The following is a 21,377-nucleotide window of genomic DNA, read 5'->3' as shown; positions in this document are numbered from 1 at the left end:
CCGGACGACTTCCGCCTCGCCCGACCCCCTGGCTCGGGCTCGGCCACGGCAACTGAAGGCAAGACTCAACCTCGGCTTCGGAGGAAACCCCACGTCGCCCTGCCTAGAGCACAGACCGCCACGTCAACAGGAAACGTCATCATCACCCTACCCCGAATCGACTCGGGTCACGGAGAACAAGACCGGCGTCTCGTCCGGCCAGCTCCGCCAGAGGGGCAATGATGGCGCTCCACGAGCTCTATGACGACGGTGGCCCCCAGCTCTCTTACGGCAGCAGGACAACGTCAGCAGGGACTCGACCGCTCCAACAGCTGTCCCTCCATCAGGCTCCGCCGCACCACCGATAGCCACGACATCACGCCAGCAGGATGCCCAGATCTCTCCGGCTGCCACATCGGCATGTACCTAGGGCACTAGCTCTCCCTCCGCTAGACACGTAGCACTCTGCTACATCCCCATTGTACACCTGGGTCCTCTCCTTACGACTATAAAAGGAAGGACCAGGGCCTTCTCAGAGAAGGTTGGCCGCGCGGGACCGAGGACGGGACAGGCGCTCTCTTGGGGCCGCTCGCTTCCCTCACCCGCGTGGACGCTTGTAACCCCCCTACTGCAAGCGCACCTGACCTGGGCGCAGGACGAACACGAAGGCCGCGGGACTTCCACCTCTCTCACGCTCGGCTCCGGCCGCCTCGCCTCTCCCCCCTCCGCGCTCGCCCACGCGCTCGACCCATCTGGGCTGGGGCACGCAGCACACTCACTCGTCGGCTTAGGGACCCCCTGTCTCGAAACGCCGACACTGCCATTTATTGTATTCTCTTCATTTTTATAATTCATTTAGGACTTGTTCGTTTTACCGTTAATCCATATAGACTGGGTGGTATTGAGTCGGTTTAAATCCATAACAAATCAAATTACATCTCAATTCATTCCAATACACTCTAATACACATGGAATTAGAATAAACGAACAAGTTATTATGTGTATTTCCTCCTCGTGATACAGATTTATCTCTGCATGTTACCGCTCTGCTCGTTAGTCTCCTGTACGTGAGATCTCTCTGTACGTAAAGCGCCGCTGGACGAGAGGAGATTAGGAACAGACAAAAGCAGGACGTGACACAGCACGACATATGCGCTCATCAGGAACAGCAGCAGCATGAATGAGAACATCAGTCGCACGAACACAAAACAGTGGTATGAACAGCAATACGCGAACAATGCCATACGCCCAAACAATGTGCCGGCCACGCGCAGGCAGTCGTGACCAGGCTGTTCAGTCGAATGGCCAGCCGTGGGCAAGGCTGACACCAGCTCGTCCGAGGCCAGCGTGGCCGTGGGCAGCCTGCTGTTCGGCGCCGGTGTCTCCAGCTCGTGTGCTTCCATCGTCACGGGAGACAGGGGAGCGGAGTCAGCGGGCATGACGACAGGGGAAGATCGAGACGGTGCCTAGAGAGTTGGTGCTCGGCGGAGCGGCTGGCCTGCGCTTCCATCATGGAGGACAGGGGAGGAGAGTACGCGGCCATGGCGTAAGGGAGAACCACGCAGAGTTTGGGCCGTGCTCGGCGTGAGGGCGGCAGGGACCGGCACGGGGGCAGCCGTGGCAGACGGGGTGCGGTGGCCTTCGTGGCCAGTTCGGCAGCACGTACAGGGAGATCTCAAACGAGCACCATTGCACGAACAGGGAGATCTTTCGAACGAGCCGTGCTAAGATAAGGGTAAATCTGTCTCATGAGGAAGAAATACACGTGAAAGGATTATAAAAAGAAAGGGAATACGATTATGGCAGCTTAATCAACTAGACCATGTTTATAGTTCTATTTTTGCGACTTAACTGTTTATGATGGCAATATTGCGAAGCACCATGTTTGTAGACCCAAATATTCAATTGTCTCACAACTTGAACACTTAACAAAACAGGCATATAGAACCGATTGGGTAGCTTTATGATTTTGGCGTGTACCGGAATCAGTTTTTGAACATAAGTCTGGAACAACAGAACCTATTGGTCAGTTGTCAAAATGTATGAGCTGTACTCGAATTAGCTATTGTTTTCATGTTCTGCCCTGGAGCTACTAGTTTGATAGGAAAAAAAAATGTAAACCACAAATGTTCAGTTGAGTGCGTTTTCAGTTGAACCATCAGAAGATTTTAGGTGATCAGTATTGACTGCTGTTCTACCCGTTGCTCAACAGCAACCGCACTGCACGTAAGTAGTTTTCTTTTGCTCCAGAGAACACTAACTAGTTCACTGAGTGCAAATAAGTGGCATATGATTAGGACTGCTCTGCACTTTTGTTTCTGCTCCAGATTGTTTAAGCTACGGTTGTGTGTTGATATATGGTTGAGCCATCATCAAGGGAGGGATTGGTGTTGTTCCATCCACATGCACCTACTTTCCCACTGAGTTTCCAACAGTTGGCTAGCTTTGTGGTTTGTTGGAGCTGTATAAGTTGCAACAACCAAGGCAATTCTCAACTAATTTCCCATTCTGAATTTGGTCTCTTGCCTGCATTCTTCAAGATTCAGTTGTCTGCGTCAGTTTACCCAATTTTACAGCCAAGCCAACCATCTAGTATTTCTCTTTGCCTCGTGTTGGTGTTGGCCAGGAGGGAGCGGGAGAGCATGAAGCAACGATTTCCAAGCAGCAGCACGCGTTCCAAGTCTGAGGCAGCTGTGCAAACGCGGGCATCAAGAGCACCATCGCCCAAAGTCAATCCTGCTACTCCAGGTCCAGGCCCAGGGGTGAAGGCCAGACCAAGATCGGCTGCCGCCGCCGCCGCCGCCACCACCATGGCAGCGACGAGGAGGCAGCCTGCCGTGCCTATGCCCGTGTGGAAGTCGGAGACGGCAGAGGAGGAGGTGGTGCGGCTGCGCGGGGAGGTTGATGCCTTGCAGAAAGAGGTGCAGCGTCTGCTCCGCCTCAACGCAGAGCTCCGGACCAACCATGACGCTGCAGCCAGCAACAGATCACAACCTCCCAGCAAGATTTCGGCTTCCGGAGTAGTCGTTGCACCGCCGCCGCCGCCGCCCCCGCCGCCACCGCCACCGCCACCGCACCTAAAGCAGCGAGGAGTCCGTTTCCCTTCAGCTCCGAGCACAAGCCCGGCGAGCAAGGCCACTGCGCTGGTCGACATGTACAACTCGCTGCAGGCCAGCAACAAGCCGTCAAAGCGCACAGACAAAAGTAGCAGCCATAGCAGCATCGTTGACGAGCTGCAGAACCGCTCCAGGCACTTGCTAGCGGTGCGGTGCCTTTCCTTTTCCCTGTGTTCTTTCTAGAATCATTATACATGCCGCCATTATCTTTTTTTTCTGAATCACATACAAACTATGTGTGCTACGTAGATCAAAGCAGACGTGGAAACAAAAGCCGAGTTCATCAACTATCTCATCGACAGAATCCACACTAGTACCTACACCGGCGTGGAACAAGTACTCACCTTTGTGGACTGGCTGGACCAACAACTCTCGACTCTGGTGAAGATAAAGAGTTTTTATTTTGATGATCTACGCTTGCTTTGCTACCAATTAATGTACTTAATTCCTTTTTTTTTTGTCAGACTGATGAGTCAGCCGTCTTGAAGCACTTCAACTGGCCTGAGAGGAAAGCCGATGCGCTTCGTGAAGCGGCATCTGAATACCGACACATCAACTGTCTTCTAACAGAGATCTCTTCCTCCTTAAGAAGAGACGAAGACGATGGTGGTAGCAGTAGCACTCTCAGGAAGATTTCAAGCTTGCTAGATAAGTATGTCTCCAATACTTCATTTTATATGTACACAAGTACTTATAAAATTAACCCAAGATATTATTCAGATTGGAGAAGAGCATGAGCAGACTGGTGGATCTAAGGAGATCGGCGATGCCGTCCTACAAAGAGTTGAGGATTCCAACGAACTGGATGCTTGATTCAGGGATGGCCTCAAAGGTCGATAGCTAGCTCTACTTACATTCCTATATATCTGTATAACAGACAAGACATGTTAAGTACGTACGTAGTGGGTTTTTTTGTGCAGATGAGATTGGCATCGGTGAGTCTTGCGAAACTGTATACCAAGACAGTCCTCAAGGAACTGGATGCAAGTGGGACGACGGGGAACAAGGCTGCTCTGGTTGCTCAGAGCGTGCGCTTCACCTACAGAGTCCACCAGGTCAGTTTGCATTGCATGCTGCTCAAAATCAAAACCAAAACCTTAACCTGATGGATACTACTCAACCTGATATGTGTGCAGTTTGCTGGGGGCCTTGACTGCGAAGCAATGCATGCCTTTGAAGAGCTAAGAAGGCGGGTTCAGTTGCTCTCTCAATAACCCTATTCATCTCTGTCTTCTTCTTATTATAACAGTATATGTCAGATCAAGTCTTGTCGGAAATGGAGAGGGGGAAAATCATGCTGTGGTTTCTCATCGTGTATGGAAAATCTGGTTATCCACTGATTTTATTTCTCTGATCCATGTCAAGTACATTTGGAGTCGGTACTGGTTTCTACAGTGTTTTGTCTCTATAGACTGCAGCTGTAGCAGTCCGAACAGCTGACTTTAAGCTGAAACGAACAGCCTACCAGTTCTCTAGTAGTAGTATTACAATTTACAACAATATTTTGGACTGTCAAGTGTCAAGTACATTTGCAGGATAAAAAATGTAGGTCTCTGGTATTACTACAACAATATTTTGGACTAGACAATAAACTACGATTTAAGAAACAAACTCTTTTTTTTTTGTTTGCATAAGGTTCATTTCTACAAATAATAAGTTTTGCCAAGAATCACAACTGTGTAAAACAGAGTGTGGATAATCATAACCGAGCTGTTCGTGCATGAGACCGCATGGTGAATGCCGGGTCGCTGGATCGAAGACCTATTTATGTCATGCCAAATTTCTGATGAAAATTAATTCCAATGGCCCCATCCAAGGGATGAGTCACATTTATCTAGAGATCGATGGAAATCTAAAACTGTTGTTGCTGGAAAGGATGATGGTATGCGACTATTTAGTTGGGCTGAATCCAATCGTTCCCTCTCTTTTCTCCCACTATTTGTACTTTCTATTCATCGTTAAATATCTCTCCCTATTTTATTCCTCCCCTATTTCTCCCCATCTCCAACCATTCTCCCTATATCTCTACTCTATACTAACTACCATAAAAAAATAGTACAACACCATAAAGATTTTTACAACGTTAAAAGGGAGGAGGGGGAGCTCCATTTCAAATGGTATAGGGAGGGGAAATCTGACACACGCGATGGAGGGGTAGAAGATCGGGTAGAAGAAATGGGAAACGATTGGGGCCATTCAGTGATGAGCAGTTCACTGAATAGAGGGAGAGCGTCCGCCGAGGGGGAGTGCTCGAGGGTACCGTTGGATCCAGCCTTAGCTCACTCGTCAACTTTCTAAGATCGATTCTCTTAGAATGACTTATAATCTGCCTTATGGAAGGGAGGAAAACCAAAACTAAGGAAAAGTGGTATCATTTTGAAAAGGAAAAAATTGCATCACACATAATTGGTATTTAGTCGTTTGTATCTAAAATCATTTGAAGGGACTAAGTTTTTGTACGAAATAGATGGGCAATCAGTAACCTTATATCATTGAGATAGTGTGGACAAATATGATTATGAAAATGTTTCCTTTATTGAAATCGAGGCTATGTTATTCAATGGTTGACCATCGTTTAGTGAGTTGGTTGCTAGAAGTAGGGAAGAGCTACATTGCGATGCAAATGTGGATGATATCTTTGTTGAGGGGATACTCCACATGGGTTTGCAAGTGTCAATTATAAGGCAGATGATCTCAATTGCCTCTGAGGGTAAACGATAGAATTATGAGATAACGATGATGAGGACTCAATTTTAATGGTTGGACGTGGTTGTGCGTAAGGTGTCTGTTGATCCCACCCATCATGGGTATTCACTAGAACTAGGCTATGATAGATACAAGCAAAAATGAATCTTTTATAGTATATATAGATAGATTGGTGACATCTTTTTCATTATAGCCTTTTTAAACAAACGTGTTTAGACCTCTAGTTGAACTATAATCGATTTTAATCTTTTTACAAATATATTTCTAAAAATAATGCCAATTTTATTTTCAAAATTAACCCTTTGATCGTGTGATAGTGTCAATCTCCCTAAGGGCTTATTCGGTTACATTTAGATCGAAGGGGGTTGGAGGTAATTAAATCCTCTTCTTGTCAAAATTGAATAGAAAGGGATTTAATCCCCTCCAATCCTATTTTGGATCGGTCTAACCGAACAAGCCCTCACATGGTAAAACTTTGGTATTGTGTTGACTCGTTTAGCATGGCTAGTTTAACAACATGATAGATCAGCTACATTTTTATGTGACATGGTATATTTGTCGTATCACACCGTCTGGCACGACAGAGGAATACAGGTCATCACGTGTGGCCTCCCTCTCTTTTCCTAGTCACATATCGCTTCCAACATCATCAACGCCCCCTACAGTGCTATTGCCACTGCTCATCGCTCACCATCTCTTAACATCCTCTCCAAGCCTACCCTCACCCCTCTGCCTCCCCCTCTCCCTCTAGGTACATGAAGGCTCCCCAAACTTTTTCTTTTTGATTTGTTGTTTGCATTAAATTACTAGATAGGGTTTAAAGTCACTTAGAGGGGGGTGAATAAGAAAAATCTAAATTTTAAAACTAAATTCACAAACTTCAACCCCGGGTTAGCTTTAGAACGGAAATAAGAACAATCGAAATAAGGAAGAGGTGTTCTTCTTGCTTAGAGTTCTATCGAGGATAAGATCCTCGGGCCCCTGGGCCCATGAGTCAGAAGGAGGGCAGAGGAAGAGTTCGCCCCGGAGGACCTGCCCCCGAGTAACCCTGACGCACCGAGCTCAGGGTCAGGTGAATCGATAGGAAGCCACTCGAGTAAATTCCGCACCCGACCCAGGACTGGCCCGCCATAAATGACTGGACACATTAAATACGATTGGCGCCGAGCCACAACATGGAAGTCGGTCCTCTTTCCACTGATCACTCGCAAACTCGGGCTAGAACCGCACTCACGACCTGCGAGGTCGTAGGCCTGCGACCCACTTATGGCCTATCGAGCCTAGGCCTGCATCACCTGGTGGTCTACCGGACCCATAACATGATGAGTCGCGCCGAGGCTCAGGCTACGAAGGCTAGAGGTCGGTGTGGCACAAGAAAAATAGTGATGACGTTTGAGTACCTCACCGCGCACGTGCAACCAGACTTAAAGAGCCCGACCAGAGGGCTCAAACGACCGAGGCGAATACTAATAGGCATGATTCTACCAGGGGTAGAACACTTCGTTCTACTACGATACAATAACTTCTTCCAGGAGAAGCCACTTGTATAAATATCTTGTATCAAGTTATGTCGTTTAAGTTAAAATTTTAGATTTTGTCTATTCCTCCCACCGTCGCGAAGACACGACAGGAATGCAAAAGAATTTTTTTGACATCGATACAAGTTGTCTGTGGTGAGGAATTTTTTGACATCGATACAAGTTGTCCGGAGGTATCATACAACCGGCTTCGGGCTTCCTCCCGTACTCGAAGACCGGCCCACCAGCGACGGTCGGCGCGGACGATGCGACGATGAAACATCCGACGCGTCATGGCCCTTTCGGCCGGCCCACCTGTCCAACATCCTCGAGATGTTCTCCGTGGTGAGGACATATGGCCCTACAGCGGCGACGACAGCCGCTAGCATCGAAGGGGATCGGAGCACTGCGACGCGCCCCGACCTGACGATCTCGAGGCAGGACTATCATAGCCGCTACCCATGCCTGGCACGTCGATGTTGGCGTCGCGCTGCAACTAGAGATGGCCAATAGTGCCGGGCTAATCGGGTCGGCCTAGAGCACGGCACGGTCCGTAGTGCCTAGGCACGACATGGCACGGTCGGTGCCGGGCTCGTGCCGGCATGGCCCGATGGCTAGCGTCGTGTGTGGGTCGAGTGCCGAGCATGCTGGGTCGGCACAGTCACGACCTCATTAGCTCCAAAGCACGTTTAGGCTCGCTTCCGGGTAACCTAAACTCTCGTGGCCCCATCCCCCTCGGGTCCCGCCTTGTCAGTCACCCACTCGCGCTCGTTGTCTCTCTCCCTCGTTCTCTCCGTCTGCGATTTGGCGGCGATTCGACTCCGCCGCCGCCTTGCCTTCGAGTTCCAGCCTCCGGTAGGGTCCTCCACCGCTCCACCTCACGTCCCCTGGCTTCCCCTCACCTAGTGGCTGCCTGGCTGGTGGTTCAGTCACAGATTTGGCTACGGTAAGCTTTCGGTGTTCGTCGTCTTCTTCCTCTAGTCGACGTCTCCGACTAGGTTGAGACTTCTTAATCCGGTGCTTGGTCTTGTGATCTGTGCTCGAACCCTAATCTACTCTACTACCTTCTTGCTCTGAGATTGTACCCATGAGGGACCGATCTGGTGCTCCGGCTTTGGTAAGTGCTTAATCTGGTGCTTGTTCTTGTGATCTGTGCTTGTTATTTGTGTTCGAACCCTAAACCCTAATCTACTCTACTACCTTATTGTTCCATGATTGTAGCCGCCCGTGAGGGACCGATCTGGTGCTCTGGCTTTGGTAAGTTCTTAATCAGGTGCTTGTTCTTGTGATCTATGCTACCCTAAACCCTAATCTACTCTACTACCTTCTTGTTCTCTAATTGTAGCTGCCCGTGAGGGATCGATCTAGTGCTCCGACTTTGGTAAGTTCTTAATCCGGTGCTTGTTCTTGTGATCTGTGTAACAACCCTAAACCCTAATTTACTCTACTACCTTCTTGATCTTTGATTGTAGCCGCCCGTGAGGGACCGATTTGGTGCTCTGGCTTGGTAAGTTCTTAATCTGGTGCTTGTTCTTGTGATCTGTGCTTGTGATCTATGTTCGAACCCTAATCTAACTGTCTTCTTGTTCTGTGATTGTAGTAGTGAGGGACCGATCTGGTGCTCCGACTTTGATAAGTTCTTAATCTGGTGCCCTGTGCTATGTGATCTGTGATTGATGGCCGACGACGACACCGTGGCTGACCAAATTGGTGGCAGTGAGGCTGTTATTCCTTCAACGGAGCCCATCAACATAGATCCTGACACTGATGTGCCCGATGCTGAGGAGACAACACACCTACTAGTTCTCGGGTAAGAAATAGAGCTTCCACATCTGATGTGTGGAATGACTTTGTCAAAATATATAAGGTCGTTGATGGTGTGAGGGTTAGGTGTCAGGCTAAGTTCAAAGTTTGCAAGTGTGTTTTGTCTGCTAAATCATCTGGTGGCACTGGTCATCTTAATCGTCATAGAAATGCATGCAAAATGAAGCATGGCAGAACTGCCTTTGCCGAGTCCCTGCTCCAGTTTAATCCTGATGGTAGTGCTAGATTGTGGGAGTACAATGCTGATGTTGCTAGGTCTGAGATGTGTCATTTGATATGTAGGCTTGATCTACCTATTTGCTTGGCTGAATCATCTGCTTTTGAAGAGTACATTAAAAAGGCTCATAATCCTAGATTTTCAGTTGTCTCTAGACAAACAACCACTAGAGATATTAAAAAGTATTACAATGAATCACGTGCTAAGCTTGTTGACACATTTAAAAATTATGTTTCCTCTATTGCTGTGACATCTGATATATGGTCTGGGAATGCTAAAGAGGATTGCTTGAGTGTTGTTGTGCATTATGTTAATTCTGCATGGGAATTGGAAAAAGGATAATAGGACTAATTGGGGTATGATATATGGTGATGATGATGATTTGTTTTCAACCCCAGTTGGTGGAACAGGTTCTTCTCCAACCCCACTCCATTTGCTTCTCTATCTAGACACACTTCAGCTAGTGCTTTGATGCAAGCAGCAAGCAATTGTGCATCTCTTAGGGCTGGTTCTAAGATATCAACATATTTGGATAGTGTTACTGTACAGAAGTATGATGATGACTTTAATCTGTTAACGTGGTGGCATGATCACAACCTGACCTACCCATCTCTTTCTATGTTGGCTAAGGATGTACTAACTGTGTTTGTCTTTACAATTTCATCAGAATGTGCTTTTTAGTCTCATTGGCAGGATTATCGAGGAGCGTCGACTGACCTTGGAGATTGTCGAGATGCTGACCTGCATCAAGGACTGGGAGGAAGGGAATGCAAGGACCCAACACACTGTTGAGGATAAAGAACTTGAAGACTCATTCTCTCAGCTATATCTTGATGATGAACAAGTTCCAGTTGACACTCCAGTGTCCTCTCATACATCTCAATCTCAGACACCTACTGATCCACAACCTAGAGATGTCCAAACGGGCCGGCCCGGTAGTGGGCCCGTGACCCGGCACGGTCGTGGCCCGGCACGAGCACGGCACGGCCCGACTAGAGGCGTGCCCGGGCCGGCCCGGTTCAATAGCCGTGCCGGGCTTGGGCTAGCCGTCGGGCCCGCGGTGCAGGCACGGGCCCGACACGGTTAATTGGTAGGCACGGTAACGGCCCGTTTGAGGGACTGATTTTATAACGGTCAGTCTATTTTTAGCTATAATACTTATGATATGTTATTATATGAGAGCATTCTGACTTGTAATATGTGTTTATATGTGTATCTAAAATTCTTTTGTCTAAATATGTATCTAAAATTATAAATATAATTAATTAAATCTAAAATAAATTTGAATATAACATTTAAATTCTGAATTTTGAAGTGTTTTTTTTGTTTATGGGACCGGGCCCGACCCGGCACGACAGGCCCGCCGTGCCTCCGGCCCGGCACGGCCCGTGTAAGAATAACCGTGCCGGGCTTGGGCCGCGTTAGCCGGCCCGCGGGCCGGCCCGGCACGGCACGATACCAAACCGTGCCGGGCTTGGACTAGTGCCTCTCGTGCCGGGCCAAGCCGTGCCCGGGCCGGGCCGGCCCGGCACGGCCCATTGGACATGTATACCACAACCACATGTGGATGACTGATCTTATTTAGCTAGTTTGAACTTTGAACTATGGTTGTGTGCCTGTGCCTATAACTATACTACAACTTTAAACAATGTCTATGATATATGTAAGAACACTAAATAAGCTGTGGGTTGTACTCTTTTTTCTTATCTAGGGTTTTATCACGAGGGTGAGTTTTTACGTAGATAGTTTTTTAATGAGGCAGCCATTGTACTAAACAGTTCAATATTAGCTATTTAGTATGCTTTTAACTGTATTTTTGTGAATGTACAAGATTATGGTAAGTTTGATGCTGATTTATTGTGTAGTGCTCAGACTGACCCTGACACTACGGCTGTTCGGGCCGACCGTACTGGCATGACACGGCTAAGAGAGCTTAGTGCCGTGATTGTGTCTGGTTTCAGATACTAGTGTCGTGTTAGCACGATACGACTGTTAAACAGATCAAACGGGTCTTATCCTAATTGTGTCGTGTCTTGCCGTGCCACTGCCGTGTCGGGGCAGACTGCTTGAGGTCGTTGAGCGGGGCCTCACGAGTCACGAAGCGTGCGGGGCGCCTCCTCTCTCACTGCCCCTTGAACGACGAGGCGTGAAACAAGAGAAAACGAGGTAACGAATACTACTACCGTACAGCTTATTAATTTAACGCTTATTGATTTATTATTACTTTAATGTGTCTTGTGCAAATATATAATTAACGTTGCACGACAACAATAACAACTCTACTACTCTAACGCTTATTGGTTTATTATTATTTAACGTGTCTTTTGCAAATATATAATTCACGTTGCACGACAACAATAACAACTTTACTAGCTCCTATACAAGCACAACATGACATGATCCAATTATCTTAATCCCATCATCAAATCGTTAGAGATCTACAACATGGAGTTATTTAGCCGAGATAAATGTACCAATCAACAAAAACTCTTGATTATGCCTTTCTTAGATATGTTTTAAACCAATAAATTTGATATTATGTAAATATATTGCATGTAAAATTTTGTAATTACGTGCGTGTCGCAAGTACACTTTTCAACGTTCGTCTCGCGTCATCTTTTTACAAAGAACCCATTGTATTTCTTCAAAATCAACGTGTGATCGCAGATCATATCCTATCGGGTAACGTTGCAACACACGAGTATTAGACTAGTTTTGTAAAGCAAGTACACTTTTCCTAGTATTGTATTGAGATAAAAAACAGACTGTTTCACCTGATCTAAAAAGTTTTTGTACATCTAACGTCGGATGTTATGACCCTATTTGGCACAACTTATTTTCAGATTCTTGATAAATTTAAGCAGAAGTTCTGTCAAACAGATAGCTTCTGCAACAGTTTATCAGTTCAGCTGCTTCTCAAAATGAACTAAAACCAGCCAACAAACAGAAACTGCTTTTTACCAGCTTATCAGATAAGCTATTTTTTCAACAAGCAGCAGCTGTGCAAAATAGGGCATGTGTTGTGTATACATAAAGTCGCGGTGCAACCAGGGGCCCACCCTTCATTGGGACAGACTCGTGTGTCGTATCGCCACTTCGCCAGACAGACCCCCTTCCAACTTTTTTGCATTTTAGCCCTTTTGGGGTTTCTTTTGCACAATTATGCCCTTTGTAGTTTCATTTCAAAAAATGGACCCTTACCTTGGCGCCGTTATCATTGGCGCCGAGGTAACACATAGTGGCGCCAACATAATTGGCGCCAACTTTTCCTACGTGGCAGCCGATGTGGCAAGTCTCAGGGGGTCGGCGCCATAGATCTTGGCGCCGACCCCCCTGGATAGCACCGGACCCCACCGTCAAGGGGGGTCGGCGCCAAGATCTATGGCGCCGACCCCCTGGGACTTGCCACATCGGCTGCCACGTAGGAAAAGTTGGCGCCAATGGTACTGGCGTCGATGTGTGTTATCTCGGCGCCAATGATGATGACGCCGAGGTTGGGGTCCATTTTTTGAAATGAAACTGTAAAGGGTATAGTTGTGTAAAAAAAACCCAAAAGGGCTAAAATCTAAAAAAGTTGGGATCCCCTTCGGGCTTCGTCCCCTCCTCTTGAGTCTTGACGAAAGAGAGACAGGGAAAGAGGGAGAGGCAAGAGTCGCAGCCTCGCAGCTCTAGACCCAGACCGCCTCCGCCTCCGCCGGTGATCGAGTCGCGTCGGCGCTACATTCAAGCTAGAAGACAATAAGCTTCGGCATTCGGAAGCCATGTTCGGCTCCACCAATCGTAAGCGCTCACCCTCTAACCCCCTCCTATTCTCGTCGATTTCATCACATTGGATTCCATGACTTTTTTAAATCCTCGATTCTGTTCTCCTATGTATGTATGCATTGCTACTGTTGCGCTTCCTTCCCTTTGGTTTGACTATTCGATTACATATATTTCGATGGATTGCCCATATGCCTCGCAAACTAGGGTTTCATTTATCTATTTCAATCAAATAGGTTGCTTGCAGTCCCAACATCCAGGATCCATGGAACACCCAACCTAAGCTTCCATGTGCATATGGACGACCCGATAGGGTCCGGACCTCACTGTCTCTTTTATCTACCTTACAAACAAAACAGAACAACGCTTCAGTGCTCATCGTTTTCATTTATATATATGCTAGCTCATACAATGCAATACCTGACTGATTGTAAGCTGCAAACGCTTACATGGCTGTATACAGAGCATACTTTTTTTTTTCTGTTTCTTTTTTGCAATGTTGATTATCTTCTCACCTTCTATCTCAATTGCAGCATTTGGGCAGTCATCCACAAGCCCATTTGGTAACAACAACTCGTTTGGAACTCCCCAGGGATTTGGCCAGTCTTCCACTGCTGCCAACAATCCCTTTGCCCCAAAACCATTTGGCAGCCCGACCACGCCTTTTGGGGCACAGACTGGAAGCTCGCTCTTTGCAACTACATCTACTGGTGCCTTCGGTCAGCAGCAATCCGCTCCCGCATTTGGCACAACATCCACTGGTGCCTTTGGTCAGCAGCAATCCACTCCCACGTTTGGCACCCCATCCTCCTCTCAGTTCGGGAGCTCTACACCAGCCTTCGGTGCATCCCCCACTCCTGCCTTTGGTGCCACATCCTCTGGTATGTACTATATTCTCTATCGCTGGTTCACCATGCTGATCATACTAGGTTGTCATAGGAAGCAATTTTATAGATTGTCTAATTAATGATGCCAGTTTTATGTGTAATTGTTCTTTTTGTTAGGAAACAAATAGCTTCTTATGCACTGGAAACAGCATGAGCCATTGGCAATTTTTCTCATATCATACAAGTTTTATTTATCTTTGCGTTTCTCTGCAATCTGCATGCTACATTTGTTTTCAGTAGCTACTCATGCAGAATTATGCTAGTTCATGTTTTACTAGGTTGGCTTAACATGATCTGCTGTATTATTTGTGATGTCATATCTCTGCTCTGCACATGTTATAGGGTCTTTGTTCGGACAGAAGCCAAGTTTTGGGGGTTTTGGATCATCTCCTAGCCAGTCAAGTCCTTTTGGTAGCACGTTCCAGCAAACACAACCAACATTTGGAACGACGCCGGCATTTGGTACCATGACTACTCCTGCATTTGGTACAAGTACACCAGCCTTTGGCACCACAACTGCACCAGCCTTCGGTGCCACGACTACCCCAGCATTTGGTTCAACATCAACATCTTTATTCGGTGCTTCTAGCACCCCAGTGTTTGGTTCTACAGCCTTTGGCACATCTGCTACTGGTTTTGGAACTTCAGGGACTACAGCATTCGGTGTGAGTAGTACTACTACAGGTTTTGGATCTTCAAGCACACCTTCATTTGGCACATCAGCTAGCGTGTTCGGTTTTGGTTCTTCACCATCTTTTGGACAAACAACAGTTTCTTCTGGCAGCACTCCCTTTGGAACAACTCCTTCACCCTTTGGTGCACCAGTTCCTGCATTTGGTAGGTTTTCCCATTGGATGTTCACATTAGTTTAGCTAGCTATGATATAATGCTCACTGAATTATTGTCTGAGACTCTGAGTGCATATGATGTTTACTGATTGTTTTGTTCTTTCTAAATCCAGCAGGCCTATTTTATTGTAGATCTCCCTTTTTAACTGTTTTTACACTGGCTAGGCCATCTTTTTTTTACCTGTTTCACCAATTGTTTGTTCCCTTTGAGTTTCAGGCTCGCAGACAGCAGCACCAGCTTTTGGACAACCTCAGTTTGCTAATCAAGCTGGAGGAACCAGAATAAAACCTTATTCTCAAACACCAGATGTTGACAGTGCTACTAGTGGTACTCAGCCTGCTGCAAAACTTGATTCCATATCGGCAATGCCTGAATACAAAGACAAGAGTCATGAAGAATTGAGGTGGGAAGACTACCAGCGTGGAGATAAGGGTGAGGAAAATTATTTGGAGATCAAGGGTTTTGCTTGATTTGCAAACACTCTTTAACCACATCTTTAGTTCCATTTATTCTTTTGTCGTACTTGTTTTGTATGAACTGGAGTAACCATTATGTTATACCCTGGCTTATGTTACAGATTGAATCCTGAATAGAATTGACAAATAACTGCTATCCCCTTTATTAATTATTTATTATATTATTGCTAGGTTTCTTTGGTCCATGTACTTTTTTTTTGTGAAACATGTGCATCATTCTTTGGACATGCAGGTGGACCAAACACTTCTGGAACTCAAGCAGTGGCACCTAGCTTTCCGTCACTAATACAACAGAATGCTCCAAACCCATTTTCGACAAGCAATCCATTTTCAACAAACAATCCATTTGCTCCTAAGCCTGCTCCAACTATTACTTCACCATTCAACACCTCATTTAACAATGCATCAGTTACAAGTTCGAGCCCATTCACATCATCCCCTAGTACCACAATGTTTGGGCAAACAGGTGTTTCTACACTTTCAGCAAGTAATTCGCCATCATTGTTTGGAAATACCAATCCAGCTCCTGTTACATCATCATTATTTGCCACATCAGTGACAAATAATCCAAGTCCATTCGGCACTGGCTCATTATTCGCTAACACTCAATCAGCCCCATTATTTCCCTCAGCATTTGCTCAACCGACATCAAGTACACCGGCTTTCTCCTCTGGCAGCCTATTTGGCTCAACTAATCCGGGCAGTCTGTTTAGCAGCAGCGGTCCTTCACTTTTTTCAACAGTAAGCATTCTATGTCTTTGTCCTCATATTTTATTACTAGATTCTTGTTATCATTTCTTATTTATTAGTACTTAATTTATTTTGCTTATAATGATTCAGCCAACATTTCAACCATCGGCCCCTGCTCAAACTTCGAACTTATTCTCCTTCCAACCTCCAATTCAACCAGGTCAGTAGGTTTATATTTAAACCTCTCTGTTTTTTTACAATTTATCTTCAAACACTAATTTGGGCTTAACTTATGTTCAAATGCATGCATGCATGGATACATCAGCTTCTACAGGTGGATTCCCTGGTTTTTCCAATACTACAAACCAAGCCTTGATGGGACAGCCGTATGATCTTCTGCTACTTTTCAAATGCACACCATTATTCCTTTCCTATTTAGTAATTTCTTTTGATGTTTTAAAACGCTGATGAGTTATAACAAGGTGAAGGAAAAACAATATTATGATCAGTCTAATGTGGAGAATGGTGTAGGCAAAGAAGGGAAAAAACCTTGATGGTTCATGGAGACTAGCTTATATTTGATGCCATGAGACTGCTGGATTGTTATTTTATATCTGTAGTCTAAGAGCATGGTTTTGGCATAGATCATAATTCAGAAATGAGTTTTTGGCAATGATTCCTGTTTTTTTTTCTTTTAACATGGTCTATCCTGCTGCATTTTTACCCAGAACTCCTACCCTGTCCAGTATGGTCATGCAGCCTGCTCCTGTTTCAAATCCATTTGGGATGCTTCCAGCAATGCCTCACATGTCCATTGGAAATGGTGGATCTTCACCTTCAGTTCAATATGGAATATCAAGTTTGCCGGTTAGTTTTGTTTCTCCTTAGCATTTCTAACTGTTTATGTAGAGAAGGTGGACAGTAGAGATAGGAGCAAGATGGTGGTTGTTGATTAGGAAGGTGTGGTACTAAGGGTGCCATAAGCAGGTACTACATCTGAAGGGGGTTTGCTCGATTGTAACTTCTTACTGCCTTGCAGGTTGTGGAGAAGCTTCTTCCAAGTAGATCATTGTCCATGGCGTTTCCTAGGCATTTGGCACAGAGAAGGATAAAACTGCTGCCGAGAAAATATAATCCAATATCTGATGGCAAGGTAATGAATGACCTGACCTGTAAGAATATAATAAGTTTGTGTGCAAAATTTCGTTTTACGTTTTGTTCATGGAGCTTTTGGAAGCCATTGACAAAGCATTGAACGATTGAACATGTTGTTCAGTTTCTTCTGTTATTCATATAGGTTCCATTCTTTGCTGATGATGAAGAATCTCCAGCAACACCAAAGGCAGACGCTTTTTTTGTCCCTAGAGAGAACCCAAGGAATCTGGTAATTCGTCCAATTGAGCAGTGGCCTTCGCGGAGAGAAACTGACCGACAATTGACTGTGAAGAATGCTACTGATTTGAACAAATATGAAGGTAATTCTTTTCATCGCAGTACTGGAATTTTCATATAAGTATTGTCCCCAGCAAAGGCCAAATGTCAGTTACTGATCTCATTAATTTGTGCAGATGCTTCCATTGAAAGTGAGCGTGGTAAGTCTGCCTCTGCCATGTCACCAAGCAGCAGGCCTCCTGCAGTGGAAAATGACAATCAGCATGAGGCTAGGGCCATGGCTCAACATGGGAATGGGAATGCTACTTCAGTCGAGAGGTTATTGCCTAAGCTTCCACGTGCAGATTACTTCACAGAGCCTAGTATAGAGGAGCTTGCGGCCAAAGAACGTGCGGAGGCAGGCTACTGCGGTCGAGTGAGGGACTTTGTTGTGGGGCGACATGGCTACGGCAGCATCATTTTTCTTGGGGAGACGGACGTGAGGTGCCTGGATCTGGAGTCAATAGTGGAGTTTAACAACCGGGAGGTGGTTGTTTACAAGGACGACAGCAAGAAGCCCCCTGTGGGTGAGGGGCTGAACAAGGCTGCGGAGGTGACTCTACTGAACATCAAGTGCGTAAATAAGAAGACTGGGGAGGAGTACTGTGAGGGGACAAGGGTGGAGAGGTACAGGGAGATGCTGATGAAGAAGGCGGAGGAGCAGGGCGCGGAGTTTGTGTCCTTTGATGCTGCCAAGGGAGAGTGGAAGTTCAGGGTGAAGCATTTCAGCGCCTATGGGCTCCCTTGTTGTTAAGTATTCTGTTTGTTTTGATGGAGCAGTGATAACTAAGTTGCACGCTTTACGCTCTTGTCAAATAGTATCATGCTTGATTCTGTTGTGCTGCTTTGTACAATGTTGCTGCTGTTAAAATGCTTGCAAATTGCACTGCTCTGCTGCTGAGAACGTATTCTAATTATAAGACGTTTTAGTTTTTCTAAACACATGATTTTTTCCCTAAACACATGAATTTTGCTAGGCACTTAGATATATACTATGTAATTTAGATTGGAGGGGGTATTTATTATGTTAAAAAAAATCTAAAGGAGCTCATATTTTTAGTATGTTGCTATAAAAGTCATAATAGTAGTATGTCAAATGATTATAACTTTATATTCCATGTATATTTGTATGCTTGAGATACACATTACGACAAAACTGTTCAATTTAACTTCATTATGAACATATTCTTTTAGTCATTTGACTTTACCATAGAGACCAAGTTATCTATTGATCACACATAAAGAGACCTCAAAATAATTCACTTCTAACAGATGATCCATAATTAAAAAGGTAAAGCTTCAAAACAACGAAACCGTCTCTTACACCATTTTTATGCGAGTTATCACAAGTTAACCGAGCAACGGAGTTTAAAATAGTTCAAACCTAACACGGGCATGAGCAATACAATTTAAAGTATTTCAAATATAACATAAATAAATATAAGCGCGACTTTGAGCAACGGAATTTAAAACAGTTCAAACATCGCACGGCATGATCAATACAATTTAAAATAGTTCAAATATAATATAACATAATATAAGCGCGACTTTGCCCAAGAACGACATCCCAGGTGTACCTGGATACTGATGGACAATAGAGGCTCCTCTTTCTTTTTCTTTTATCTATTTATTTTATTTTTCACTTTTCCACTGTAACCAGTTTCACTGGAAACTCACATTTGTAGCCCTCACTCAGGAATAGAGGTGTCAATGAAAATTCCCTATCGGGTTTAGACACTTCATAGGTATCTCATGAAGCTACACCTATTTTTATTCTCATATTCATCATGGGTATAATATTGATCCCATCCTCGTTCGGGTATCGGATACCCAATGGATCTCAATCTCTGACAAAAAAAGCATGATCATATTATATTTTATATGATATTAACTAGGTATGTGCCCGTGCGATGCGACGGCACACAAATTATTCGATAAAATACTAATACACAAATAAAATATGCAATAAAGAAAACATGTGTATAGCAATAACACTAAACCATGAAAACAACGATCTTAGGTTAACAACCCTCATATTATTTTGTCACTTCATCTAAGAAAACCATATTGGTTACTGGACTTGCAGATACTACCGACACCGGTTCCAAAATAATAAATTAGAAAATAACATTAACAAACTTACATTACTGAGTTGCTGGTACGCCTACAATCTTGCTCACACTAACACAAAAAGAAAAATGGACACACAAAAAATATTATTTATATAAAAAATGATTTTCCCTTGGGTAAAAGGTATTAGCTCTTTGCGAGCAGAATGGTACAACTCCATGTAGTCTAGTGCAGGTCTGTTCCATGACCAAATATCGCTCCATTATCCTCTTGCTAAGGGAGCTGAATCGGTCGTGAGAATCAAAAAATATGGTTATGACCCTAAAATACAAACGACGGAAAGGTGGAATAAATAGTGTTAGTGTGCTACAACATTGTAGTTTATGAAAAATTAGTTGAGTTTATACTTGCCTGTCGAGAGCATAATCTACACCACTGTTATCAGCTCAGTCGAAACTAAATCTATTTGGCACATAAATCAAAATGAACATGGCACTTTTGATAAAGGGCAAGTAGATACCTCCAGAACAAGTATTGTGCATCTATTTATCTATAAAACAAATGCATAAAAAGAAAAAAAACCCTTTATTCTTACAAAATCTTTCTAGGTTGATGAAGCTTACATGATTACTACATTGGGGTAACAAGCAAATCCTCACGAAAATGATGTTATTGTTATTATAGCATTACGAGACACGACTCAACATTTTCAGACCCAAACAACATGATCATGAGAAAGACCTACCAAAGCCAACAACGCCGCCTCACTCAGGAAAGTCAGAAAATCGCTACACGAGGTGTACCTTGACAAGGAGTTTGAGGTTCAGTATTTCAAACTCAATAGTGGACCGTTGCAAACATTTTAAAAACACCAAGTGGATGTGAGTGTAATCATATAAATTATAATTAGTTATGCCTCAAACTAATCCATGAAACTAAACATAAAGTTCATAAAATACAATTTTCAACTTAGTTCCCTACTTGGAAAGATCTGCTTTATCGAATACATGCTTTATCACATATACCCACCCTACTATAAAAGAGCAATATAAATAAACGCAATACATTGCTAGCATGGATAACATGAAGATCAGTTATGAGTTCAACCTAAAACAAACCTTTAGGTCTTTATTGTTCAACTTCTGGATGGCTTTTGAAGCTAGCTCTTTAGTTCTGAAATTGACAAAAGCATACATGCATTTGCACCTACAGAAAAGAAAAGAAAAAACTCTGAATTTAGAAGAAAGCAAAAACAAAAGCTAGCACAAAGAAATTTAGGAGTAGTCACTTCCACTACTTGTCCAAAAGACTGGCAGAGTTTTTGAGATCATCATAAGAGACATCAGAGGAGATGCCCCCAACATAAACTTCGGATCCATGAGGAGGAAGAGCAAGAAGTTAACCATGACTCTCTTTTCCATCCTCATCCCTGTCATGTTTAGCATCAACTTGGCATACACTTCAGTTTGTTCATACTTGCCATCTAGCTCTTCATACTCAACTTCCTCTTCCTCATACTCAACTTCTTCCTCTTCGTCTACCTCATCGGGATCATCAAACTCCAAATAGTCTTGTTGTTTCACCAATTCAGTTGATTTGGTGGAAGCAACATTCACTGTCCACCTCAACATCTTTCTCAAAGTACCAAGGAAACTTTGGAAAGAGCACAGGAACCAGCAATACTGGGGGCCGGAGCAAATTGATGATGTATGGACAGGAAGAAAAACAACAAAAACAGCTAGAAAAAATGATATGTAATGTCCTGAAATTGGGTTCAAACATTGGCATCCAAGTGAGAAATGGGACGTCAAAGTATGCGACTGTTAAATATTTAGCCGTAGTTTCTAAATAGA

General features: G+C 44.5%; 2 protein-coding genes across 2 annotated transcripts; both read left to right on the top strand.

Moving 5' to 3' along the window:
* Positions 1-2,615: 2,615 nt before the first annotated feature.
* LOC100273374 (Tetratricopeptide repeat (TPR)-like superfamily protein) lies at positions 2,616-4,432 on the top strand. Its single transcript, NM_001147813.1, has 6 exons — positions 2,616-3,242; positions 3,345-3,476; positions 3,560-3,747; positions 3,816-3,927; positions 4,016-4,150; positions 4,232-4,432. Exons 1-6 carry the CDS (start codon positions 2,622-2,624, stop codon positions 4,307-4,309), a joined length of 1,266 nt encoding a protein of 421 aa, NP_001141285.1. The 5' UTR covers positions 2,616-2,621; the 3' UTR covers positions 4,310-4,432.
* Positions 4,433-12,971: 8,539 nt separating this feature from the next.
* LOC101202711 (Nuclear pore complex protein NUP98A) lies at positions 12,972-18,391 on the top strand. The gene is made up of 11 exons (NM_001324127.1): positions 12,972-13,139; positions 13,655-14,002; positions 14,351-14,845; positions 15,074-15,289; positions 15,566-16,074; positions 16,174-16,243; positions 16,349-16,409; positions 16,752-16,890; positions 17,063-17,176; positions 17,321-17,498; positions 17,592-18,391. Exons 1-11 carry the CDS (start codon positions 13,121-13,123, stop codon positions 18,206-18,208), a joined length of 2,766 nt encoding a protein of 921 aa, NP_001311056.1. The 5' UTR covers positions 12,972-13,120; the 3' UTR covers positions 18,209-18,391.
* The last annotated feature ends 2,986 nt before the right edge of the window (positions 18,392-21,377 follow it).

Source organism: Zea mays, chromosome 3, assembly GCF_902167145.1.
Source record: "Zea mays cultivar B73 chromosome 3, Zm-B73-REFERENCE-NAM-5.0, whole genome shotgun sequence".
NCBI classification, from domain to species: Eukaryota; Viridiplantae; Streptophyta; class Magnoliopsida; order Poales; family Poaceae; genus Zea; species Zea mays.
Note: the sequence above shows the minus strand (reverse complement) of the source record. Positions and strands in the feature narration are given on the sequence as shown.